Source organism: Puma concolor, chromosome D3 (genome assembly GCF_028749965.1).
Source record: "Puma concolor isolate L17-30 chromosome D3, mPumCon1.1.hap2, whole genome shotgun sequence".
Classification (NCBI taxonomy): Eukaryota; Metazoa; Chordata; class Mammalia; order Carnivora; family Felidae; genus Puma; species Puma concolor.
Window position 1 is genome coordinate 3,128,612 of NC_141678.1, and position 27,851 is coordinate 3,156,462.

Here is a 27,851-nt window from a genome sequence, read left to right on the forward strand (position 1 = left end):
CAACGCTTAACAGCTTATCTTGGTAACGGGGAAAATCTGACATTTTATGAAATGTAAGTTAAGTCATGTAACCCTGTCTGCAATGTACCTGTGAGACTGTCATCTGCCCTGAGCTATGCAGATTTACTCAGTTTTGTCCTACTTAATGAGCATGCACACATGCCTGCCCTGGGCACAGGCGCCCACGCACTCCTGGAAACCCTTAAAGCCTCGCCAGGCAGACTGACCCCTCCGGTTTATCTGGCTGGAAACTAAGGTTCATGGAAACTAAGGTTCAAACGGTGTTCACAGCGACTCAGGGCGTAGGGGGTAGAGGCTGTGTCCAAACCCATGTGTGCTTCAAAGCCGTGTTTTCGTGGTGCACCCATGTGCTCCCCGGCTATAAATCAGGCCATGACGGAGGAACAGGGAGGTGTTAACCCCGCACCTGCCCTGACACTCACACGCCTTCTGTACATACTGAGTCACGGCATCCTTTTTAAAGTGGGAGTTCCAAGAAAGGGTTTATTTGATAAGTGATTCTTCTGCTACAGATATCACCGAACCCCCTAGAGGATTTATACCGTGCGGCTGAGGTGGAATCTGGGGGCCCCGGGCCCCTCTGGGGCTCAGCACCTTGGAAAACTCCTCACGAAACTAGAACTCATGGCCTTGGCCGCAACACCTGTGCTGACCTAAGCTTGCAGCTACACGTTCTTTGGAACCACTTCTTTCTGTGATTTCTGTTGTGTAAACAATAATACAGCGCTTTCAGGCGCCTGGGTGGCTCTGTGGGTTGAGCATCTGACTCTTGATTTCGGCTCGCGTCACGATCTCACGGTATATGAGTTCGAGCCCCGTGTAGGGCTCTGTGCTGACAGTGCGGAGCCTGCTTGGGATCCTCTCCCTCTGCCCCTCCCCTGCTCTCTCTCTCTCTCTCTCTCTCTCTCTCTCTCAAAATAAATAAATAAACATTAGAAAAAAATAAGACAGTGGTTTCCTCACTGTGTTTAGGAGATGCTGAGAGCTTCCGGGAAAGTCTGGGATTGGGTGAGGGCAGGAAGCGGGGGGTGCACTTCCCCTCATCTCAACTAAAACAGACACACTCGGGTCTCCTGTTGTAAACACGCCATCGAGAGCGCGCACCGTGCTTCTGCTGGTGGAAAGTGTTAACTGAACTGCATTTAAAATGACCCTTTTATAATGCTCTCATGTCTGTCCTTCGTCTTCGTGTAAGGAAATACCAAGCATACCCATTCTACTAATCATTATTAGGTAAGTCTAAGACACTGTATTCATCCACAAACACTTCAGGACAGGTCTCTGAATGGACTCATGTTTTAAAAATACGTACATTTTAAAATTCTTACCTTGACTCTGGACACAGATCTTACCCCTAGCATGCGGCTTTTGAAAAGAGAGGAGAGAGAAAACAGAGTAAATCGGACAGCCCGTTACAAGTGTCTTTTAGAAGTAAAAGGAAGGCCATTAAAAAAATCGCCTTGGAAACATCACAAAGGATCATCCACACAGATGCTCACAGACTAGTTACTTTCTAAAAGCAGACTACCTTCTGCCTTTAATGGGGTTAGCCCATTAAAACACAGCATCTTTAAGGTCAGAAGCACAAAGAAAGAGGTCCCTTAAATTAGGCGCAGTGCGTTATCACAATTTTCCAGTTACGACGTTAGTAGAAAAGTTACTGAAGGTCAGACACAGAACAAGCCAGCGGCAGAGCCCGTGTGGTGTCTGTCTACCTTGTGCCCTAGCGGTTTGGGGACACATATCCTTGAATGGAAGCAATACACTCCCCAGTCCCCACCTGTGGAGAAGATCAGAGAAGAGGAGGAAAGGGAGAGAAGGGGGGAAGGGAGGGTCGTGAGGGGAGGGGAAAAGCACATCCAGTATGTTGAGAAACAGGAAAACAGGCACGGTGGGGGGGTGGGGGCAGATTCTTCAAGGCGAGGGAAGGACTGGTCTCCAGGACCCCGTAAGGACCCTCCCCGAGTGCCTCTCTGACTTGGACCCGGCGGCACTTTGCATGACGGAGCACGTTTGCACCAAGATATAAACTTACTATTCCTGGCGGTGTTTTCTGGTGGACCTTCAGAAAACTACTAGAGAGAAAAAGAATCCATTTCTTAAACTCATTTGGCATCGGTGGCTTAAATACTTTTAAAATCGAGTTTCGACACAAAGCGCGGAAGGCTGTGGGGTCACATAGGCGCCAGTGGCTGTTTAGAACGTGATGGGAAGGTAAGGTCTTTACCGGTTTGTCATGAGACCTACGCATGCCACCGGTGCGTGAAGGGACCAGCCCAGCTCAGGAATGGTGTTCCCCCGACTGCATGTGTGTGGATGGGTGCCGTCACCCCCAAGGTGACGTGGAGCCCATGCTGGTGCACGTGGGTGCAGACCCACTTCCACCCACACCCTCAATCAGTTCTAGGTTTGGAATACTAGCCAACGCTGAAGCGGTCCCACCAAGGAGGCCAGTGGACAGGGAGAAGGGGGTGACCCTGCCTTCCACCCGGTGGATGGGAAGGGGGTGGGAGGCACAGCATCCCGCCATCTCCAGGGAGCTGAATGCAACTTGGTACACAGACAGGAGACTTGGTGCTCTTTGCTTTGGTCCTGAGTGTTACGTTTTCTATCGAATCCTTAGAAGCACCCAAGACCTCAAAAGCCTGGACCATCCTCAATTCTCCATAAAGCAGGGAGGAACCCCCCTTTTAAAAAGCCCCTAAGCAGCGCCTGGGCGGCTCAGTCAGTTGAGTGTCCGGCTTCGGCTCAGGTCATGATCTCACGGTCCGTGAGTTCGAGCCCCGCATCGGGCTCTGTGCTGACAGCTTGGAGCCTGGAGCCTGCTTCGGATTCTGTGTCTCCCTCTCTCTCTTTCTCCCCCTGCCCCCGACTCACACACTGTCTCTCTCTGCCCCCCTCAAAAAATAAACATTAAACAATTTTTAAAATAAAATAAAATAAAATGCCCTTAAAATAATAAACCATTAAAAAAAGTTTAAAAAAATTCTCCTCCCTACCAGTTAAAAAAAAAAAAAAAAGTTAACTTTAATGGAAAAAAATGGCTACTAACAACAATTTGAAATTAGAAATAGAAGTTCCGAGCCCTAAAATACTCCTTTTGTGTAATTGTAATTTCACTGGAAGGCTGGAGAGACTTTTACTGGAGTATGGAGTTGCCTGTGGGTGCCTTCGGCCAGCCCCAAGTCTAAAACCTTGGCTCGGAAAGCGAGGCTAACACACTGGCAAACACAGACCAGCCTGGCATCTGAACATTAACGTGAACACCAGCGTTTGACAAAAACAGACTCAATATAATTCTACACAGATTTGATTCATTGAGGGAAGGCAAAATAGGGTTTTTGCCTTGCCGCTGTTTTCATCGGAAATACGCTCCATCTACTGTAGAAATGCATAAGCCCAAAATGCTGCCTTCAAGAAAATTCCATCTGACACAAACAAAAATTAATTAAACTGCTATCCAAACTCCATAAGCAGAATGAATGGACTCTGTGTGGAAACTTCTGGATCTATCTGCTGGTCTTGGCATATATCTGAGCATTATTTCCCCTAAATCTACTAGACCATGAGAAAATAAGTATCAAGTCCTATATAGATGTTTAAAACATGTTATGAATGGTATTTTAAGATCTCATCCTAGCAAGTCGAGAAAATGCAGTTACTATATATATATATATATATATATATATATATATATATATATATAAAATCTGGACCTGGGTTATTTTTAATCTCTGTAATAAAAGAAATCTGGCAAAAGCCAACTGGCTTATATTGATTTTGAAAAACATTATCTATATTAAAATGCTCTAAGTACAAATTAGCTTTCTTTTCTCAGTATTTATTATTGTTTCTCTTGCCTTGAAGTAGCACAAGAGTCAAAATCCTTGTATATCACTTCCCTTGCAAGATTAGCTCATTGATGCAGGAAATGAAAAAGAAGACTGTGTGTGAGCGTGTGTGCATGTAGGGGGTGGGGAAGTGTCTACGAGAAACCATTACTTAATTTGGCCCATTACTAGGTATAAAAAGCCAGTGTCCCGTCGGATAGATACTTACAAATACACCTGACTTTCTAGCAGGTCCAAACGGTAACTGATGCCTTTTTATAATGGAATAACAGGCAGTGACAACAAACCCCTGTTTTTTGATTTACATAACCTTCTGACATCAAGCTCTCTGCAAGTAGAAACCACAGCAAGTATTATTTTTGAAATATACGCACAGGCTCTGTGACGAAATACTGATTTTTACTTTGAAATTACAACGTGACTTTTGACGATGGCTTCGTTAAAAGTGCTTTTCAGGGGCGCCTGGGTGGCGCAGTCGGTTAAGCGTCCGACTTCAGCCAGGTCACGATCTCGCGGTCCAGGAGTTCGAGCCCCGAGTCGGGCTCTGGGCTGATGGCTCGGAGCCTGGAGCCTGTTTCCGATTCTGTGTCTCCCTCTCTCTCTGCCCCTCCCCCGTTCATGCTCTGTCTCTCTCTGTCCCAAAAATAAATAAACGTTGAAAAAGAAAAATTAAAAAAAAAATAAAAGTGCTTTTCAGAGAGTTACAAAACTCATGGCTCATAAGTGGAAAGCTTCAAAGTATACCTATGTTAAATAAAAACAAAAACGCATTAGGACTCGGGCTCTTTTCAGGGAACGTGGTTCTCTTCCTTTCTCCCTACACTTTCCCTTGGAAATCAGTTTTTAAGCAAGGAAAGAAGATAGATGGGGCACAGCCTTTTCACTGAGCTCTTGCAACTGAACCAGGCAAAGAGAGATTTTTCAAGAAAAGAAAGGATTCGTGAATGGGGTGAGGAATATCTCTGAATGAAGACTGGATCGGGACCCAGTCCCATGGGATCCAAAGCTAACTGGCAGCCCAGGAAATAGAAATGCCAACAGGAAAACCTGAAGGAAGACGTCTTAAAAAACAACAACAACAGCAACAGCAACAACAGTTAAATCTATGGAGTAAATAGATTTACTGGGAATCGTTGATGTGATTCAAAAGCTTCCCCGGCCTTTCTGTTCCTTGGTGATTTGAGGAATTCTCAGCACTTCTGATCATTCCAGATGTCTGAGCCCCAGGTCATGATCCTGTAAAAGGTGCCGGGCGAGGCGGTCTACGCTCTGGAACTGATGAGTTTTCCATTCTTTGAGTTACATTAAAACTTTCCAATTCCCAGGGATCTCATTTGGGGAAGAAAAATGCAAAGAACACTTGCATTTCTATCGAGAAATCTCTGAGGAAAGCCAATCTTAATGGAAGTTATTAAAAACGATTAGCTTCCTAGGGTGTGATCAGTCCCTGGAGTTTCTGTTACAGGGTATTTGCAGGGAGGGCCACATACAAGTAGGGAGGGCGTCTAAGGATGAAACTGACGAGGGGAATGATTTTGAGTTTCCATGACAGTAGGAACCATAACAAAAGCTGTGGTCTGCATGGCTCCTGCGGCCGCCGGTGTGATTTTCAGAGATAATCAGGTACAGAGCCGTGGACCATGCGGGAAGAAGGCGAGAAAGCGTTCACAGGACAACATGCGTTCAGTACATAGGTCAGCAATTAGTTCACACGCGGCTCATTCAGACGGGCGGGCACGAGGGAGCACCTCCATTGGCTTAGTGAGCTCACCTGTCCTGCCAGCTGCACAGGTGACAGCCCACGAAATCTGTCTTGCTTTCTGCATTGCAATTTCCAAAAGAATTTTGATGAGTATACGCACACATTGAAAGTAAAAGTATTGCCTATACCTAAACTGCTTCGAGAAAGTTATTTTTCTTTAATGAGTGCCGAGGTGAGCCGCAGAACGGTAAGCCCCAGCAGGCAGTGACGCACAGTCTCCAAACTAAAAAAAACAAAAAAACTCCAAAATGTCAAGACACCAGAAGGCTTAGCTCAGTGCTAACGTCGGCAGAGAGTCACATGGGCCATTTTGGTTATCATTGCGGTTTTTCGAATTCAATAACCACTTCAAGCAATGTTTATTCAAACTCAAGATGTTTACAAAACAGCTTATAAATATTTGAATTTGGGGAAAGTCCTTTCAGCAGAGAACTTCTTAGAGAAAGTGGGTCAAGAGTGCAGTTGAATTTTCTGTAAGCCTGTGGGGTTTTGGACCCAACGGAGACATATTAAACCCACGATCACTGCTTCCGTGGAGAGAAAAAACTTCCATTAAGATGTATACCTAATTTTCCTTCCTTCCTTCCTTCCTTCCTTCCTTCCTTCCTTCCTTCCTTCCTTCCTTCCTTCCTTTTTTCTTTCTTTCTTTCTTTCTTTCTTTCTTTCTTTCTTTCTTTCTTTCTTTCTTTCTTCCTGTGAAATAGTCACACTTTCTGGTGAAAGTCTGGTGAATTTAGAGAAAGCATCCTTCACTTTTAAACCAAATTTGCATGCTGAAATGTGTATTACATACAGTAATAAGAAACCAACATTCTGTATAGATTAGCTTTACGTTTCCATAAGGCACACATCAAAGTTAGAGATGGGTAGTGATTCAAATTCCTAAAAACGCCACATCAAGGTTATAATTTCACAAACCAACAGAGCAGCGTTTTCCCAAAACACAACCGGCATTGAACTTGTGTGATAAATATTAACGACACAGCGTGCAGACCCGGTAAAGAGCCCGCTGGGAGTGTGCCCTTCACAAAGTAGGCACGTTGTCACGTTAAGGGTGATTTAAACAACACTAAAAAATAATAACGATGAGCCCAAACAAAGGCATTTCCAATTAAAAGAGATAAAATAAAATCATCTTTATTGAAATCCAATCCAACTAATCTGTGTAGTCAGCCAGAGATAGATAGGGGACCATAAGCAGCCTCCAAAGTAGTACCCTGGCTTTCCCAAAGGGCGGGAAGGGACCCGGGGCTGGCAAAATACACCCGTTCTGGATACATTTCCGTTAAGATATCTCCCACTCCCCAATGCTGTGCGAGAGTGTGTCTTCGCAATCTTGAAAAAGCTCATCCCCCACTTGTATGTACAGGGCTGGGCTGACCAACCAGCCACCAGACACAGGAGACCAGGGCACCCTTGAACAAGGGCTGCTCTGAACGGAGATGTGCCCTAAGTGTATAAGGCGCGATGAGGTTTGAAGACAGTACAAAAACAAACCAGGAAAAAAGTGAACTATCTCATTCGTCATTTTTATATTGATGACATGCTGAAATAATAAGATTTTGGAGCTAGACGATGTACAATAAAGAACTTGGCCTTTGCATGTGACCTCTGGGAGATAATCTACATGATACATGATAGGAGTGTCTTTGTTTAGGGCAGGGCCAGTCACAACCAATGGGCTTAGGGTGGGGGCCGGCCATGCCACAAAGACCAACCGGGTCATTTAGGGTGGGAACTTGGAGTCAAGTGGAATCTGTCCCCTTCGAACACTGGATTCCTGCACATGAGCTGTCAACCACCCAAACCTACAGAATGAAGCTCCAATAAAAATGTTGGACCCTCAACTTGGGTAGCTCTCTGGGTGGCTAATGCTCCATGCACATTGTCTCAGGTCAATGACCAGGGGGTGGAATGATTGGACTCCACGGGGAAGAAGGCAATGGCACCTTGGCCCTACATGGCTCTTTGGGCCGATTTGAGCCTGATAAAGAGCAGCCACAAGAATAAACCACAACCAAGAGCAGAATGACGGTCAGTGAGTTCTGTGCAATCAGACGCAAACGCCACACATCTTTCTAATCTGAGACTATCGGAATTTGATTCCGGTTTCATAATAATTAGGTAGGATGCAGTAAACAACAACCCGAGTCAAGCCTGCTCCCGAAATGAAGGGACACAAAATTAAAAACAAAAGCTGGCAATTCAATAATGAAGAGTCAAACGTCATTACTCAAAAACCGTATCTCTGTTCAGAAGACCTAAGTAAAAAATCATCTGTCTACAAAAATCCATCTAAAATAATTATACAAACGCAGCTGAATAATGAAGCTTTACATTATTTATAGGTCTTTTTTTTTATCTGTAAAAACTGATCAGATGAAGCATTGAGCGGAACTTTACTGCAAAATCATCCACCAAAAATAGCACAAAACACTGTATTAAAAACACAGGTTCATGTTCGAATTTAATAACTAACCACCACCACTTTAAACTCTAAAACGAGATGCCTCCTTTCTTTAGTATATACGGTCTCTTACATCATCACCCCAGACTGAACATTTGCTTCCTGTTTGGTTTAAAAAACAAAACAAAACAAGCTTTGTTATGCTACTTGCAAGAGCCTCTTCTGAAAACAAAGACCACTGACCTGGGATTACAGTCCCTCTGGTGTGGCCACCTCCCTTTGAGAACGCGAGTGGTCTCAGGTGAGCTCCCAGTCATAAGCTGGCCCTTCTACGGGCACCTCTGGGGCATCGTCACCCCTACTGCCACACCCACCCAGACCGTGGCGGCTCTGTGCATTCGGTGCGGTCCTCACCACGTAGGAAATTGGACCCACGTAAGAGTAACTGTCCCACGCGTCAGTTATCACTGTGACACCGGTGACTCCCGGCTCTGTATCTCCAGCTGCGCCCTCTTCCCCGGGACAGCCTCACGCCGCGGCGATGCTCCGGATATTTACGACTGAGTCCCATATCTGTCTCAGATTCAGCGTGCCTGGGGCTCCCATTTCGTTCTCCTTCCTTTCCCCATCCAAATTCCTTCAGTCGAGCTCGTCCAGAATTTGTTGATAAAAATCTTAAATCACATTAATATCCTCGAGTCCCGCTTTACTCCTTCCTTACATGCTTCCCACGGTCTTCCCACACAAAAATTTGTCCAGAACGTGGTACGTAGGTTTAAAAAAAAAATCATTATCAAAGTGCATTTGTAGGTAAAATGGCATATATTTGCGGGTGAAATGGCGTGAATTTTTTTAATATTCCAGAAAATAAGTGTGTGCGTGTGTGTGCATGCACGTGTGTGAGAGCGTGTGCGTGTGTGAGAATGTGTGTGACTGTGCATGTGCGCGTGTGTGTATGTATGTGTGCAGGCACATGCATGTGTGTGAGAGTGCGTGCGTGTGAGAGTGTGTGTGTGACTGTGCATGTGCGCGTGTGTGTGTATGTGTGCGGGCACACGCATGTGTGTGTGAGTGTGAGTGTGTGTGTGACTGTGCATGCGCGCGTGTGTGTGTATGTGTGCGGGCACACGCATGTGTGTGTGAGTGTGTGTGACTGTGCATGTGCGCGTGTGTGTGTATGTGTGCGGGCACACGCATGTGTGTGTGAGTGTGTGTGTGACTGTGCGTGTGTGTGTGTGTGTGTGACTGCATGTGCGTGCGTGTGTGTGTATGTGTGCGGGCACACGCATGTGTGTGTGTGTGACTGTGCATGTGCGTGCGTGTGTATGTGTGCGGGCACACGCATGTGTGTGTGTGTGTGACTGTGCATGTGCGTGCGTGTGTGTGTATGTGTGCGGGCACACGCATGTGTATGTGAGTGTGTGTGTGACTGTGCATGTGTGCGTGTGTGTGTATGTGTGCGGGCACACGCATGTGTGTTGAGTGTGTGTGTGTGACTGTGCATGTGTGTGTGTGTATGTGTGCGGGCACACGCATGTGTGTGTGAGTGTGTGACTGTGCATGTGTGTGTGTGTATGTGTGCGGGCACACGCATATGTGTGTGTGTGACTGTGCATGTGCGCGTGTGTGTGTATGTGTGCGGGCACACGCATGTGTGTGTGAGTGTGTGTGTGACTGTGCATGCGCGCGTGTGTGTGTGTATGTGTGCGGGCACACGCATGTGTGTGTGAGTGACTGCATGTGCGCGTGTGTGTGTATGTGTGCGGGCACACGCATGTGTGTGTGTGAGTGTGTGTGTGACTGTGCATGCGCGCGTGTGTGTGTATGTGTGTGGGCACACGCATGTGTGTGTGAGTGTGTGTGCGAGCGGGAAGAATGACGGTAGATTAAGTAAGCACTGAAGGGTGTAAGCAGATGGCAGGTGATGGGAGTTCACTCTTCCATTCCTGCTGCTTTTGCTTGTGTGTGGAAATCTCTACATTAAGAAGTTCTCAAGCAGGGTCCTTCCTTGGTAAATCCAATTCAACAAGCGTGTACTGAACACGAGGAGGTGTGACCCCTCTGGGGACGCACTAGCGACCCATACTTTGTCCCCGTCCTCAGGGAGCTCACAACCACATAGGGCGAAGGAGCGGACCGGCGCTAAGTGCATCCTTCCTTGTGTCCATGTCCTTGAAGCCCCTCCCATTATGAGGCAGACTCTATATCTCCACTCCTTGACTTGCTTTGGCCAAACATTAGGCAAGCATCAGGTTGAAAGCTTTCACACCGGTGCCTGCTCTCTCCTGCTGCGGAGCCTCATGGGGGACAGCAGACCGGGGGGGGGGGGGAGGCCTCAGTTGTCCCCACCATCCTAGCGAAGGCTCCAGCCGTGTTAGCAAGGTGGCCACCCCAGACTACCCAGCCTGGCTGAGCTGACCCAGGCAACGCAAAGAATAAATAACAAGTGTTTGATCTAAGGCGCTATGTTTGGTGTGGCTTGTTACGTAACAAAAATTAACACGTACAGTAAGTGAACACATCTATACTTAGGGTCAACGGACAGAGGTGACATTGGAGATGGAGAAGCTTGGGGGGGGCGGGGGGGGAGGGCTACAGATTCACAGACCAGGAACATACGCTTCAACAGGTAGAAGCTTCCTTTCCTGTCTGGCTTAACAGAAGACAGGCGGGGTCCCAGATCTGCTGCTCCGTTGGACCTGTTCGAGGATGCTGTTTGGAGTCAGGTATGTGAAGAAATGTGAAGAAATTCAGCATCTCCCTGAGAGGTCTCTGGAAAGGGGGGGCCTTTCAGATCACTGCAAGCATTATTCTCAGATGCTTGCACCAAAACTCAACCAATGGGAATGTCCTAAAGGAACCCGAAATCGTATCATGCTCTGTTCCAGTAAAGTCCGTGGGTCCATCTTGCACTCTGGACGGCTACTTCACCTGTGCACGACTATGTCACACGCCACACCTCCCTCATCTGAAAAAGACCGGATTCCCTGAGCGGTGCAGATCTTCAGAATGTTGAGGCATTTCGTGAAACAACATCGAAACAAAAATCTCATGTGTTAACATGAGCAGGAGAGTCTTGTGTTAACATGACCAGGGAAGCTGTCGACCGCATGGTGGCTTTCCAAAATTCTGATTTTTTTTTTTGCTCGACAGGGCAAATGTTATTGTGGGCAACAGATAATGCCAGCCGTGTTGCTTACCATGACTGGCTCGAGCCACTCGTTTGGAAGAAAAATGTCTGACAAACGCCCAAGCCTGTCTGCCAATCATTCAAGTATCTGGTTCCATTTGCGACTCAACCACACAAGCGCCTTTATCTCCAGATAAACACCATGCTTCACTCAGAAGGCAGCAGACAGCCTTAGGTAGACTCCCTGTGTCATTACACGGGACATTAAAAAAACTTACATTCAAAGGTTGAGGGTTGATAAAATTAAACAATATTATTGGCTCAGCAAGGAAATCTTAAAGGGTTTCTTTTTTAAACTACAAGTGGGTGGTGTGAAAAATCAACTATTACTGGCTCCCACTGGTGGCCTTCACCGGGACTAAAGCGGTCAGCGGTGTTTCTCAACACTCATTTCGCAACGGTGAGAAGGGTACGCAGCGGCTTCCTGTTCTTACGAAAATAGGCTCCACTTTGTGGAGACCCTGAAAGAGTCCCGGGATCCCCCAGGGGGACGAGCATCACTTCAGAGGACCGGCACGCCACGAGGACGCAGATGGGCAAACTGGTGCAACATGGAAACTCAGGGCCAGGAAGCTCGTCGATCTTCCTTCTGAGATGCTCAATGTATTAAATTGCGCCAGAAAAGGCCACCTCCAGTTCCTGCCCGGGAAGCGTTTGATGTGAAGAAAGAAGGTGTGTGCGCCCCGGCCGTGGGGGTGAGCGTACCCACGTGCCCACAGAATCCAGAGCTTTTGGTGAGGGACCGGTCCTAGGAAAGACTGCCTCTGCCCTTGTCCCGACGCAGCAGCATACGAGCACCAAATCTTACAGAAATCCCATAAAGAAAGTGCCTAGCCTGTAAAATACTCCCAACAGGAATAATGCGGACAAATGCTAAGGGCTTAAGTGCTGGGCACAGCGGGTGAGCTGGTGACCGAGGCTCCCTGCAGGTCCCCCCTGCCCCGAGAGCAGAGCCTTGTGCTTGTGGCTCCGGAGGCAAAGCGGCCTCTGGGTTGGCTCCTTCCATTTCCAGCCTGCTCTGCCGGGCCTTTCTGTGACTCCCCGCTGAGAACTCAGACTGCCACCGGCTCCTTCCCCTGCCCCCCTCCCCCCAGCCATCGTGAATAAAGAAGTCAATAAGGGAATTAACTTGCAGAGCTACGAAAAGTCCTCTACGCTTTAAAGCTCTTTGGATAAATGGTCCAACCTTGGAAATTACATCTACCGCCTAAAAGACTGACTGTTGCTCTGCGTGCACCTGAGTTGGCTGCAACATTTGCAGCACAGCCTGTAAATCACCCAATCTGAGCGCACAAAAGGAAAACAGAAATGTAAAAAAAAAAAAAAAAAAATCAGTGACGTCTTAAGAGTATCTACACAGGGGCGCCTGGGTGGCTCAGTGGGTTGAGCGTCCGACTTCGGCTCAGGTCATGATCTCAGAGCTCGTGAGTTCGAGTCCTGCGTCGGGCTCTGTGCTGACCGCTCGGAGCCTGGAGCCCGCTTCAGATTCTGTGTCTCCCTCTCTCTCTGCCCCTAACCCACTCACGTTCTATCTCTGTCTCTCTCAAAAATAAATAAACAAACAAAAAAAGAGCATCTACACAAATAAAAAACATCGATATACGGGAAACATAATACACTATTGTGGCCACAGTAAGCATTGTCCATGGGAACATCGTCAGTTCGAATCAAAGTGCCTTCAGCGCCACCCCCCCCAAACCTCACCAGCACGGCCCAAATAACATCACAAAATAAATACATACCCACTGTGTTTGTGCCATTTCCTTCATTGACTCTGTGAAGGCGACGGCAAATCTAGTAAAAGTGAACAAAAATGAGGAAAACAATTAGGGCAGAATTCAATTAGCATGACCATGGAACAGCTCTTTGGGACCACTGGTCAGAGACAGCAAGGCGCTGAGTTTCAGGTGCTATCAATCTCTATCACGTGTGGTCAGAGGCCATCAGGTTTAATCTCCACGCGCATCGAAACAAGTTGGGTGTGCAAGGAATAAACAAATGAAGCTCAGAATCTCAATTTGTTGTTGTTGTTGTTGTCCCTGCCATGCAAGGTCAGGGAAGCCGGGAAAAAGCCAGAAAGCCAGAAGCGGGAGACGGGCAAAAGATCCAAGGACAGGCCATCTAGCCCTGACTGCAGCACAGGAGGACGGTGCTAACGTCTTCAAAGTTTACTGAAGGCACGTGGTCACGGAATGTTCATGTCTACCTTCACTGAGCAATGGTGTTTCCAGAACTAGGGCTGGGTACACACAGGATGAGCCAGGGGCATCTCAGGGGGGCCCCCTGCCGGGAGAAATGGCTCAGGACTGGTGGGGCGTGTTGAAAGCATCCTCCGGGTGCTTTGCCCAAAGTGAATCCCCTCATTTGGCAAGCAGGACCGCCCCCCCCCTCACGTGAGAGTATCGCTCCGCGCTGGAGGCCCCCAGCCCTGCACTCGTGCCCGGCACCCACACAGCGGCAAAAACACCCGCGGACTGAACAAACCAACCAGCCAACGGAGGTGAGTCCTGCCGTCCATCCCAACAGGAAGAGCAGGTGCGTGGGCCCGAGCGCAGAAGAGGGGGGTTGGGCACCCTCGCCCAGGGGCTGTCCCCGCCCACCCCGCCCCGTGACCCCTTATGCCCGGGCGCCCCATTCGCTCAGGACCTAGGCCTCAAGAGGGTCAAGGCGTCAAGGGGGCAACGACAGCCTTGGGAAGGTTTGCATCAGACAGAGGACACGTGCTGGGGCGCCCGGGTGGCTCAGCCAGTTAAACATCCGACTTCGGCCCAGGTCATGGTCTCACAGCTCATGGCACATCGGGCTCTGTGCTGACAGGTGGGAGCCTGGAGCCTGCTTCGGATTCTGTGTCTCCCTCTCTCTCTGCCCCTCCCCTGCTCATGCTCTGTCTTTCTCTCTGTCTAAAATAAACCAACATGAAAAAAGAAAGAAAGAAAGAGGGCACGTGTAAACGTCTCCGGAGCCAGCAGGACCACCAACTGAGCTCCATCATTTCTGCTTCTTCTGGAGTGGCAGGTGACCCTTTCCTTCTCGGGGCCCCTCACTCACCACACAGACCCCTGCCCTGGGTTCGCACCCACCCACCCAGCAGATAACCACTAAGAGAGCTTCTGACCCCACGATCCTAAGAAAATAAATTTAAAATAACATTAATAAATACATATTTATTTATTTTATTCATTTATTTATTTTGAGGGGGGCAGACAGAGGGGGCAGAGAGAGAGGAGAGAGAGGGAGAGAGAGAGAGAGGGAGAGAATCCCAGAGAGAGAGAGAGAGAGAGAGAGAGAGAGTGAGTGAGTCCCAAACAGGCTCTATGCTCAGCATTGGAGCCTGACGTGGGGCTTGATCCCGTGACCCTGGGATCATGACCTGAGCCAAAATCAAGAGTCGGATGCTCAACCGACTGAGCCACCAGGTGACCCTAAAATAATGCATTTCTTACGAAAACGAGAAAACTACTGCTTTCCCACTTTCGGACAAATATCGCCATTTCAAAACATACTCACGTTGACTCGTGATTTTGCTCCTGGAAAACATCTTTAGTAACACTGTAGCTCAAAGACCCTCTGAAATTATTGATGCTGAACCCTCTGACCCACCATCCCATGGGCTTTAACCCATCACGTGCTACGTATTTCCTAGCGGCGAAACTATCTCTGAGGCAGTGTATCTCACATAAGCTCTTTTGCTCATTTGCTTGGCAGCATTAGGTTTCTCTAAGGTGAGCCTGCACAATCCTTCACAAAACAATTTCCACAGGCCTCAAACCCCTTACTTAAGTTAGTATTTACAAGTCCCAGATACTTACCACATTATAATAGGACCCAAATAGCTGATGCTGAAGTAATTTCAATATTATACCAGAGAGGAAAAAGGTTCCAAACGTTGGAAAAGTTCAAAAGTAGACTTTAGAAGAAAAATATAACTACTTTAAAAGTATTTGATTAAAAACAAAACTCATTATAAAGCTACACAAGTTCAATATTTTACAGAGAAGTACGCCGTGTGCTGTCCGACGGGGAATCTAGGATTCATCCGACTTCCCACGCACGGGCTTCAATCAATACCCCTCCCAGATGAAAATCAATGTGTTTTAATAACAATACAATGAATAATGCTAATGATAATACCACAAGATGAATTCACTCAATAATGTTTCTACCAAGCAGAATTATTTTCCTTCTGTAAGACCGTGCATAGTAAACTGCATGAATCAAAGGGTAATAGATTTTTAGGGCGTAAGAACAACATCAAGAAAACCTATAATGATAGATCACCTTTCAAGATAAACCCAAACTCTGTATACCTTTGTTTACTGTAACCCTCCTCTCTCTCTCCCTCCCTCTCTCTCCCTCTTTCCCTCCTTTCTCTCCCTCTCTTTCCCTGTTCCTCTCTCTCTCACTCTCCCTCTCTCCCTTTCCCTCCCTCTCTCTCCCCGTTTCCCTCCTTCTTTCTCTCCCCCTCTCTCCCTTTCCCTCACACACACAGGTGCACACACACACACGCACACAGTAAACTGTCTATTTGGACTTGGTTGTGTCCCCACATTCACGTCCAGGATGTTGTCAGGAGGAAGTGGGTCTGAAATGGACGAATACACCGCTGTAACCCCAGCTTTCAGGGGCAAGACTGACTCCCACCTTATAAAAAGGGGAGGGGGCTGCCTTAGGCTGCACCGTGGACCCTGGAGTGCTGTCTTTAAAGGGATCAGGAATGCTCCGGTGACATAAAGCTTCAAAGAGTTCTGGATTCCCTGACCGCGACTTCCCAGCTGGGAGAGGGGTAGAGACGGACCAGACATTTTGTGGTTGGCCATTTATTGGGGGCATGGGAGCAAACTAAATGTCCGTCGACAGACAAGTGGATAAAGAAACTGTAGGGGCGCCTGGGTGACTCAGTCGGTTGGGCCTCTGACTCTTGGTTTGGCTCAGGTCATGATCTCACGGTTCATGAGTTTGAGCCTCACGTCGGACTCTGTGCTGACAGTGCAGAGCCTGCTTGGGGTCCTCTCTCTCTCCTCTCTGTCTGCCCTCCCTGCCTCTCTCTCTCTTAAAATAAACAAATAAACTGAAAATTTTTAAGTAGTATATGTTTCACCAAAAAAAAAAAAAAATGTAGAGAGCACATACAGTGACCTATTATTCAGCCTTGAAAAAAGAGGAAATCCTGCCATCTTGTAACAACACGGATCAAGGCCATTGTGCTCTGCGAAGCAAGCCAGGCACGAAGGACACACACTGCATGGTCCCACTGACATGAGAGTCTAAAGGAGTCAAATGCAGACAAGCAGAGAGCAGGACAGTGGATGCCAGGGGCCGGGGGAGGGGGACACAGGAAGGTGTTCGTCAAAGGGCACCCCGCTGAGCAATCCCCCCGGTGACCCCTGTCCCGGATGGACGGCTTCACATAGCTCAGAAACCCACGCGGCTCAGAGCCCTGCTCAGAACACTCCAGACACCCCGCTTCGTGCACCCGAGATCTGGGACCTGCGTGTGTTGTGCTACAGGACAGCAGGGCCCTGCCTTCCAGCCTGTTCTACGAAGCTTGGCCCAATATTAACCGTAGTGTATCCTCATGCCATGACTTGTTTACAGTGACTCTTCCTGGCAGAATTCAAACGTGCCGAGTGAAAGAAAGAAAAGAAAGAAATGAAACGCAGACACTGGCTTTATTATGTGAAGATGGAAACTTCCCAAGCTACTGCCTCCTGAGTCTTTGGGTTTCGATGCACCAGGCCCCAAAGGGTTAACTCCCCCTCCCCCCCCTCCCCCCGGCCGTGAAGTTCTCATAGGCATTACCTGGCTTCTTCCAGGACTTTCCCCATCACTTTCTTCTTCTCTCCATGGTTAACATCTTCATTTAAATCGGTTCCACCGAAGATGATTCCAAAGGGAATCCCGTGACCTGCAAAATTATGACGGTTAGTGAGGCAGAGCGTGGCTTTGCCAACAGCCCTCGCCAGCCCACCCCCAAGCAATGGAAACCCGGGGACCATGCTTTGTTGTTTGTTTCATTTTATCCAGCTCGCCTGAGGAACAGAATAGGTATCCCTGTTATAAACATGACACGGGGATTGGTCATGTCAGACCACGGGTGCCAGGACTATTTTAAATCAATTAGCGTTAAATTTTAACAGGTGAAAACCAGTGCTGTGGCCACCATCCACCAGAACCCAGCTCATTGGAGACGGGCTCATCCGGCATCTGTGACGGAGAAGGAGCAGTCCACGTGCAGCCAGGCTGGGGATCAGAGTAGCAGGTGCCGTGCTAGCGAGGGCCCAGGGGAGACGTAGGGCGCCCCGGGGCCACCATGGCTTCAGGGAGCATGATGCAGGGCTGTTGTAGGAACCCGAGCCATCCGAGACCCTGCACATGTAAAGGAAGAGGGGATCTGCCAGGGAGCAAGTCTGTTTGGAGTGAAGCACTCTGGGCTGGTGACAGGCTGAGTCAGGGGACTTTGGATGAGCTCAGACGTGTGAGGCATCGGGTGTGCACAGATCAAGCCACATGACGTGCTTAGCAGAAGCGACTCCCCAGAGGGACTTGCAGAGTCGGCCAAAAATTGCAGGAAACACTGGCCAGCAAGCCACCAAACAGACCAGCTCGAACCGGAGTGTTCCTACTGGGATTTCTCAAACCAGCCATCCCGCCCGAGATTCAGTGTGTCGGTCACGGGGGACTCGCCTTCCCTCTTCTTCGCCTGAGAGTTCTTTCTGTCAGTGCAAATTAGCACATTCCGTCTTTTTTCCTCTCTGGCAAGGTGGCCCTTTCCCTGCAATCTGACGGCTAAGGATTCAGCCTCTAGGACACTCAGCCCAAGAATCGCACCCACGGGCACCACGAGGTGGCTGGGGAAAGCAAAGATGGGAAGCAACTCAGATACATCAGTGAAGACCAGCCTTTAGCAAAAAAGAAAAAGAAGAAGAAGAAAAAAAGAAAAAAAGAGGGGCACCTGGGTGGCTCAGTCAGTGAAGTGTCCGACTTTGGCTCAGGTCATGATCTCGCAGTTCATGAGTTTGAGCCCCGCGTTGGGCTCTGCGCCGACAGCTCAGACCATGGAGCCTGCTTCAGATTGTGTGTCTCCCTCTCTCTCTGCCCCTCCCCTGCTTGTGCTGTCTCTCTCTCTCTCTCTCTCTCTCAGATAAACATTAAAAAAATTTTCAAAATGGGGCACCTGGGTGGCTCAGTTAGGCACTCGACTTCGGCTCAGGTCATGATCTCGCGGTCCGTGAGTTCAAGCCCCGCGTCGGGCTCTGTGCTGACAGCTCACAGCCTGGAGCCTGTTTCAGATTCTTGTCTCCCTCTCTCTCTGCCCCTCCCCCACTCTCTGTTTCTCTCTCAAAAGTAAATAAACATTAAAAAAATTAAAAAGAAAAAGAAACAAGAGACGCATATGTTTTGTGTGTGTGTGTTTACACGGACACAAAAAGACTCAAAACAATCTACTGTCACATGAGAAAAATCAAGTGCAGACTGGCATATATATATATGTATATGTATCTACATATATACATACACATATACATATACATATATAAATACACATTTGTATATATGTATAAGTTCTGTGAAAGAATATACAAAATACTGGTTGTCATTGCCCCTGGACAAGGGACCCACAAGGCCACAGATCTGGGATGGGACGGAAACTTACTTTTCACTCTAACATTTTATGTTGTCGGTGCTGTTTACCATGGACAGGTATGCCCTCTTCCAAAACCACAGGTGGTTGTAGAAAACCACTCCCGGCAGAGATAAGTCACCGCGTGTCATGGGTGTGGACTTCTGGGGATGCCGAGACAGGGGGAATGGGTTTAGCATGTGGGACGGACACCGATCTTTGGGGACGGGAGGCAGGTATGAGGTGGGAAGAATAATGGGCCCCAAAGATGTCCATTCCTAATTCCTGGATCCTAAGAATGTTTCAGGGGAGAGGCAGGTTAAGCTATTTAGAATCGAGGGGGCCAGTCAGCTAACCCTAAAATGCGAGACATTATCCTGGATTACCGAGGCAGGCCAGTGTAATCATGGGGGCCTTACAGGTGGAAGAGGCGGACCAATGAGCTCCCAGGGCCGCCATGTGAGGAGGACCAGACTGACCCTCACCGGCTCTCGGGATGGGAGTGCGTGTCCCTCCAGAAGGTGGAAAATAAGGAAACAGATTTGCCACCAAAGCCTCCAGAGAGAAACACAGCCCCCACCAACATCTTGCTTTTAGCCCCATGAGATCCCTTTCAGCTCTGTGACCTGGCGAGCTGGAGAACCATATATGTGTGTTGTATTGTGCCCCTGGGCTTGTGCGAATTGTGACAGTGCCGACAGGGGGCGAATATGGATGGCATCCTCCTGACAAAAACTGCCACTTTAGGAGGGGAAAGAAAATCGCAGAGGAAGTCTCGTTCCTTGAAATCTCCAAAGACAGAACAGTGGACACCTGAAAGATATTACACCGAGTAATCACAGAAGCTGCTCGAAAGTTATGAGAACGTTCCGGAATGAAAATGATCAGCCCCGCTAGTTAATTAAGCCAACTGACAAACGCTCACATATATCAAACCTAATTTAGTAGGAAAAACATCAGACTAACACCAGACCACCCTGGCTCAGAATCCAGGTTCTCCACTTGGAAAACGCGTAACTGAGTGAGTCACTGAGTTTTTCTGAACCTCAGCCATCTCGTCTGTGAAATGGAGGTCACAATTGGCTGACGTACTCGGGAGATTAAATGGCTCCCTGCATAAGCCGTACGGGTACAGCATGGACTCCATGTGATACAGTATCAGTGTGCTTTACGCTGAAGAAGTTTCAAAATACATAAATCCAGAAGCTGTCTGAATTAAGTCAGCACCTGGGAGAATGGAACGTGGGATATTTCATTTACTTTTCTATCCTTTTCTCAACACTTGTTCTACGGTTAAGAAAACAAAGCAACGCACCCAAAATTCTAGAAGTCCTCTGCTATAGCATGATGTGTATAAATGTCTGCAAACTCCTACTGACCCTTCAAAACCTCCCTCAGCCATGCCCTTCTCGCTAACGTCTTCTCCAAGTTCCTCAGAAGTCACCCACCGCACTTGGATGCCAGGCCACGTATCGTAAGGCTTTGGGATTGATTTGTAGGTTGGAAAATCCCGGAGAACAGGAATTGTGGCTTATTAGTTTTGTACCCCTTGCTCCTAATGCGATACCTGCTAAAAGTTCAATCTTCCAACAGCACTTGTGGAAATGAGCTGAGCCTGAGAACTGGGATACAAACTATTTCCAAGTGCATTTACTCAGAGCCACCCAAGCGGCTGGTCATATTTCACAGATCAGTGGCTCTGCTAGACATGTCTCATTCCCAATAGTCTGCTGGGAAGAAACACCACAGGTTCCTGAACCCGGCTCCTTTATCAGCCACACAGCACCACCTGCTTCCTCACCAGGTTCAAGCCTGAGCAGATTCTCAACGAGAAACGGAGAAAGGGCGTCATCAAAACGCTTTTCATGCAGCTTCCTGCCAACGTCAGGTCGCCTGGGAAACTTGCTTGGTGCGCCATTTAGGGCATATGAAGGAGACCCCAGGGGGCGTCCTGCACAAGAGCAGTCTTGTGCTTTTAGACAAGGGTAGCTGTGAAGTTCTGTTCCCATATACTTGAACGACTGGTGGGTATACACGTCAAAAGTCTTTCACAGACGTGTCCAGGAGGGAAGAACAAATACAATGTGTTACTTTGAAAGCTAATCTGGTCATCGGTCCGTCGCTTAAATAAAGCATTGAAATTCATATGGTTTTTTTTTTTAATAACTGCATTGCACCCGGAATATAGCTGCAGTAAATATTCATACTGTTAATGTGCTTTTTCTCGTCCCTTGACTATTGGTCTTAGCAACCGTGATTACCTAATTATCCGCTCAGCAAATACTGGTTTTAAAGCGAAAAGTGAACTTCCGTTTGTCCATGCTGTGAAGGTTTGTTTTATTTAGATATATTTACTGCGCCCAGAGATACACAAGTGATGAGTGACGAGCGACTGTTGGGCAGTATGCATTGGCGGCAGCTGTAAAAATGCACATGCCTGGGAGGCTGCTGTGTCACTCTGAGAAAATCCTAGAGACGGGTCCCCAAGGTTCCTGCAGAGACCGGCTCATCACAACATCGTTCACAGTTGAGGGGAAAAACGGAAAGTAAGACGTGGCTGTTCATAATCACACCGTCGAAGACCATTCAGTGACGGGGAAATGTCCCTGATGTGTTGGTAGGTAAACCAGACTGTGGAACTGTCATAGGATCAGCTTTTATTATTTATTTGTTTATTTTATTTAAATTCAAGTTCGTTAACATACGATTTAGTCTTGGCTTCAGGAGCAGAACCCACTGATTCATCTCTTACCTACAACACCCAGTGCCCATCCCAAAAGTGCCCTCCTAATGCCCATCCCCCCCACCTCCCCTCCATAAACCTTCAGTTTGTTCTCTGTATTTGTCTCTTAGGGTTTGTCTCCCTCTCTGTTTTCATCTTATTTTTCCTTCCCTTCCTGTATGTTCATCTGTTGAGTTTCTCAAATTCCACGGATGAGTGAAGTCATATATCTTTCTCTGACTGATTTCGCTTCGCATAATACCCTCTAGTTCCATCCACGTTGTTGCAAATGGCAAGATTGCATTCTTTTTCATTGCCGAGTAGTATTCCATTGTGTATAAACCACATCTTCTTTATCCATTCATCAGTCAATGGACATTTCGGCTCTTTCCGTGATTTGGCTATTGTTGAAAGCGCTGCTATAAACATTGATCGCGGTTTTTAAAATACACAAATTGCAGAGAGAAGGAGACTGGACATTACCAGACATTTATAGCAATTACCACAGTTCTTGGCACAGGCAACAATTCATGTTTTTTTTTTTTTAAGAAGTTGCAAGTTTATGTTGCAAGAGTGTCTCTTGTTTTATAAACTTAATTTTGAAAAAAAAATACAAAATAAATAAAAACAAACACATAGAACAGTGGTTATGTCTGGGTAGTGAAACTTGGAGTGCTGTATTTCCTTCTTTGTGTTTTTATGAAGTTTCCAAATCCTGCTTATATGTAATTTTAAAAAACCAATAATTGCCATATATTTTATTTTTTTATTCAAAAATTTTTTTTATGTTTTATTTATTTTGGGGAGACAGAGAGAGAGAGAGAGAGAGAGAGAGAGAGATCGTGAGCAGGGGAGGGACAGAGAGAGAGGGAGACACAGAATCGGAAGCAGGCTCCAGGCTCCCAGCTGTCAGCACAGAGCCCGACGCAGGGCTCGAACTCACGAACTGAGTGAAGTCGGACACTTAACCGACTGAGCCACCCTGGGGCCCCTGAATGCTATATATTTTAAAAGATAGTTTAATCTAACGAAGACTCTTTCAGAAACATAGCACAGAATGGAATCCTACGCAGCCAGCTACCAGCACAGGGCGGCGTCTGTGGCCCAGGGCACAGAGACAGCACAGGGTGGCCACACGGTCCCGTGCAAGGAAACCCCCAGACACAGTAAGTGAAAGTCACCAGGTGCGTGGCGCCATCTCGACTTGCCGAGATTAGCGGTTCTAATGCTTTTGTGGTTTGCTGCTCAGAGGAGGGGCTTTCTTTTTTTTTTTTTTTTTCAACGTTTATTTATTTTTTTGGGACAGAGAGAGACAGAGCATGAACGGGGGAGGGTCAGAGAGAGGGAGACACAGAATCTGAAACAGGCTCCAGGCTCTGAGCTGTCAGCACAGAGCCTGACGCGAGGCTCGAACTCACGGACCGCGAGATCGTGACCTGGCTGAAGTCGGACGCTTAACCGACTGTGCCACCCAGGCGCCCCGGGGCTGACTTTCAAAGAGATGACCCTCGGGAATAAATGAATAAATGGTGTGTAGCTACCACAAAGACGGCAGCTGGGAATAAACACATAAAAGTCTAACTAAATCTACCAAGGGGGGCGCTGTTTCACTTCTCCACATTTGGGACCGCCAGCAGTAAGATCCCTTTCCCTTGTGCAACAGGCTTTGGGAGGGTTTCCTTCCTCCTACCAATCGTGAGAGTAAAGCACAGCCTTGGGCAACATTGTGCATTTCCTCCATTTATCTGAAAGAAAGGCCAAGCATGGTAAAATTGAGAAAAACTGAAGTTTGCAGGGAAAAACCCGGGGCCGTGACCAGAGTGAGGGCGAATCGGTCCTCCCATCTGCTGGTTAAGCACGGACGGGAGTAGCCTTTCTAGAGGGCGACTTGTTGGTGTCCATCCAAGCAAAGAATACACAGTCCTCTGGCCGCTGGTTTATTCAGAGAATTCACACCACCAGTGTCCCCACAGAGTGAAGTGAAAAATGTGGTCAGAGCTGCTGTGGCGTTACTTGTGAGAGCGAGACCTGGAGAGACTTTTAATAAACACGACGCATCCTTCCAGAGGTATACCACACAGCCAGGAAAAAGAGTGAGGCAGACGTAGCCCTACTGATCTGGAAAGGTCCCTGAGATGTGTCGTGCAGATGCTGAGTCACCCACTTGTGGACACAAAACACGCTCCACGCCTGTGTGTGCAGGACATTTAAAAAACAGACATAATTTTATAGACAATAATACAGCTGAAGGCCAACAGAATCACCAGCCTCAGGGCTTGAAGCCTTGTGAGTGCACAGCACCTACGACAGTCAGTGACAACCTCGTAAAGGTTCCCAAGGAGCTTGAAGAGCCGTGAACTTTATCTTGGCCTCCACGACGCAAGTCACACTGTTCCTTTTCCTATTTTGAGATCAACCTCAGACTCTGTGTCCCAGGACACTTGCAACAGAATCCACCGTCATAAACTTGTTCAGCAGAAAAGAGCCGTCTGGGAGAAATGCTCTCGGGAACATCTTCTCTGCTGGCAGAAAACAATTCATGCTGACGGTTCCAGGCAGGGTGGCAGAAATGCGGAAGCACGGGTGTATTCTCATAGGGTTAGAAGCTGAGACGTCCGTGTAGAGATATTTGCTGTAATGATGGTAGGAGAAAATAACTGACGACAACTTGCGTGCCCGCTGATCGAAGCCTGGCTAGATGATGGCTCTCCCGCGCATGGGATGCTATGCAAGTACTCACACAAGGTGCGTCTATACCTGTGCTGCTGGGGAAAAACCTCCCAGAGGCACTGTTAGATGGTGAAAAGCAAGATGCTCAGTATTTGTAGCATGCTCCCATTCATGTTTTTGTGGAGGAGATCATACAAATACGGGCACGGGCTTACGTGGCGGCCAGCCTCCAAGATGGCCAGCGCCTGGCGGTCACGCTCGGCGGGGCCCCTGCCCACCTTGAAGACGGCTGACCCGTGTACCCGTGTAACCAGCAGAGGCTATAGACCTCACGCCGTATGGCTTCGAAGACTGGCTCATAACAGACAAACCAGCTTCCCATGTGCCCTCTCTTGGAGAAGCTGACCGTCTTGAGGACACCCCAGAAACCTCGGCAGAGGCCCGCGTGGCGAGGGACTGAGGGCTTTTGTCAACAGCCGTGCGACGGCGCCACCTTGCAAATGAAATGGCTCACGCGGGACTGGTCAGGCCTCCAGATGACGCGGCCCCGGCCTTGGCATGTGGTAAGGAGTCTCGACTGCAGCCTTGCCAGAGCCCCTGAGACGGAATCCCCCGGCGCAGCTGATTCTGGATTCCAGGCCCACAGAAGCGATTCAGATAATACGTGCATCGCTGCATGCTGCTCGCCTTTGGGGGTAGTTTGTTAGGTACTAACAGAGAACTGGTACAGGACTTGTAACACAGTTCCCGGAAAGGACACAAGGAAATGATAAGTAGTTGCCTCGGGGGATAAGAAATTCGACAGGTGGAATAAGAATTGGGAGAAAGGTCTGCTTTTTGTGCTGTATCATTCTGTGACGTTCGCGCTACACTGAAGGCAGGTTTTAACACGTGCATGTCGCAGCTTCAATTTTATAGAGTATACTGGGTTTTTTTTTTAATGTTTATTTATTTATTATGAGAGAGAGAGAGGGAGAGAGGGGGAGAGAATCCCAAGCAGGCTCTGCACCATCAGGGCAGAGCCCGATGGGGGGCCTGATCTTGGGAACCGTGAGATCAGGACCTGAGCCGAAATCAAGAGTTGGACACTTAACTGAGCCACCAGGAGCCCCTACAAAGAGTACACGGTAGAATGCGCCCAGATAGGACATGAGCATCCAGACAGGACCCAGCTCCCTGCGGTGGGCACGGGGGGTAGGGGGGAGAGCCTGGGAACAGGAAGTGACTTTGCACGCTGTGTTCGGAAGCAGGGCATCACCGCTGGCCATGACGCTTCCGAAACTTTCAGAAGCTTGGCGCGTTTTTCCAACTAAAGCTGCACTCCCGTGGATAATTGGGGCCCTCAGGTGACACACAAGCTCCCGAAATGTGTCACCGGTGCCATGTCAGTTAATTCACGTTTGGAAAAAGGCGCGCGTTGTGCGGCTACGACGAAACGATCTGTTCTGCCTTCACTTGGCGGTCTCTGTGCTCTCACTGACGTCAGGCTGGCCTCGTGAGTGTTAACAAGAAATATCCCAAACTGTAGCTACACCCAAAAGAGGGACTGTGTGCACGTGCTTTCAATGACCCTGGGAAGCAGTGTCTGAAGGTCCCGCGTGCAATGATGGGTTAATTTCTCAGAGAGGGTACTGTTGTTCACCTTCACTATTTACCAATTAAGAGCTCGTACTCTGGGGGCGCCTGGGTGGCGCAGTCGGTTAAGCATCCGAACTTCAGCCAGGTCACGATCTCGCGGTCCGTGAGTTCGAGCCCCGCATCGGGCTCTGGGCTGATGGCTCGGAGCCTGGAGCCTGTTTCCGATTCTGTGTCTCCCTCTCTCTCTCTGCCCCTCCCCCGTTCATGCTCTGTCTCTCTCTGTCCCAAAAATAAATAAACGTTGGAAAAAAAAAATTAAAAAAAAAGAGCTCGTACTCTATAAAGCTACACTAAATACTACGCGGCTTTAGGCCACAGAGAGAGAAGTACATCATTTCTGTGCAGCGGTGAAGGTTTGTGCCCTGTCGGTGCCCAGACAGCCGGTAAGCTTTATTTCTGGGTGTGTCTGTGAGGGAATTTCCTGGGTGGGATCAATCAGCATTCCAGTCTGATGCAAGCGGGTCCTACCCAATCTGCCGGAAGCCCAGATAGAACAAGAAGGCGGAGGAAGAGCAAATTCACTCTCTCTGTTGAGCTGAGACGGCCCTCTTCCTTCCCCTGTGCCCGGACATCCCAGTGCCTGGTTCTCGGGCTTTCAGGCTCAACCAGCCACTTATGCCAGCCGCCCCTCTGATTCTCAGACCTCCAGACTCAGACTGAAATGCAGCACTGGTTGTTCTGGTGTTTCCAGCCTGCCGACGGCAGACCATGAGACCTCGGGGCCTCCGCACTCACACAAGCCACTCGCCATGATAAATCTCGTCTTAAATGCGTCTCTCCACGTCCCCTGGGTCTTGTCTCTCTGGGGAGCCCTGCCTAACGCACCAGTAGAAAAGATAGCCCCAAAGCTTTGTTCGCTGCCCACTCACTGGACATGAATAGCAAACTAATTCTAATGTTCTGCGTTACATCACCTATTTAACACCCAGTTCCTCAAATGGAATGGTATTTAAGCGGGCTTTAGGATCTTAGTGTTGGATGCAGTTTTTCATGCGTGCCCATTCTGTGTTTGCAAAAGACGTGTATGTTTAACTCCTGAAAGTTACACTTTCAGTGCAGCAGAAGACCTTCAACACCCATCGGTCCCCAACTGGCACGGTTATGTCATTTTAGAAGCTTACTCACAAAGAAGGCCAGAGCAGAAAGACGATTGTGTCCCTCCCAGTTTCGAACCGGATAAACAGGATAAACCGTTTCAGCTGTTTAGTCTGGGGTTGTGCGTGCGTCTGGTTCTCATGGCTTTTGGTGTGTCAACTTTGACGAGAAAGACCGTTACCTTGCAGAAGTCTGCCTCCTCTGTACAGATGAAGGGCCAGTGCTGCCTCCAGGCTCTCGGCCTCAATGAGCTTGGCGATTTCGGACGAGCTTTCCAAGTCGGAGGCATCTTTCAGAATACACACGTGGCCTGCAGCCTCCAGGTGGTCCCTTTATCGACAAATACAAACAGAGGGAGAAAAAAAAAGGAGGTAAAAGATAAATATACCCCAGGCGGCTGCTACGACTGAGATCTTGAATCCAAAGTTTATTTAAGTCAAAAAGTTAAGAAAACGTATTTTCTAAATTGTCCTGTAAGGGGCAATCCTCCCAAAATACAGGACAAGGCTCATAGCCACTGACGACAACCATTCACCCACCAGGGTCCGGTCCCTGGGACTGTGGTCAGGACCAAGGCCAGCGGGTTGAAGGGCTAATTCAGGAAGTCTCTGCAGCCCTGAGACAAAAGACGCGCATTTTTCAGTGGCATTTGCTGTCCCAGAAAGCTCTGTGTTTTATGTCCTTGATTCCGCTTTTTTCTCCTGTCCCTTAATTATGGATGATACCCAAAGTTAGCTTTTAGGCATCTAAAATTCAGCTATTTTTTTAAAGTTTATTTATTTATTTATTTTGAGACAGAGAGAGAGAGAGAGAGCGAGCACAAGCAGGAGGGGGGCAGAGAGAGAGAGAGAGAGAGAGACAATCCCAAGCAGGC

At 48.2% G+C, this 27,851-nt stretch overlaps 1 protein-coding gene across 7 annotated transcripts in view; it reads right to left on the reverse strand.

Annotated features, from left to right (window-relative positions):
• GLT1D1 (glycosyltransferase 1 domain containing 1) overlaps positions 1–27,851 on the reverse strand; it is a 91,984-nt gene that overhangs the window by 41,650 nt on the left and 22,483 nt on the right. For all 7 annotated transcript variants that reach the window (XM_086681439.1, XM_086681434.1, XM_086681437.1 and 4 more), the window contains 4 exons: positions 27,159–27,307; positions 17,031–17,136; positions 12,974–13,025; positions 1,350–1,386 (listed from right to left, as the gene is read on the reverse strand). In XM_086681439.1, the coding sequence (XP_086537565.1) occupies positions 1,350–1,386; positions 12,974–13,025; positions 17,031–17,136; positions 27,159–27,307 (344 nt within the window). The remainder of the gene's footprint in view (positions 1–1,349; positions 1,387–12,973; positions 13,026–17,030; positions 17,137–27,158; positions 27,308–27,851) is intronic.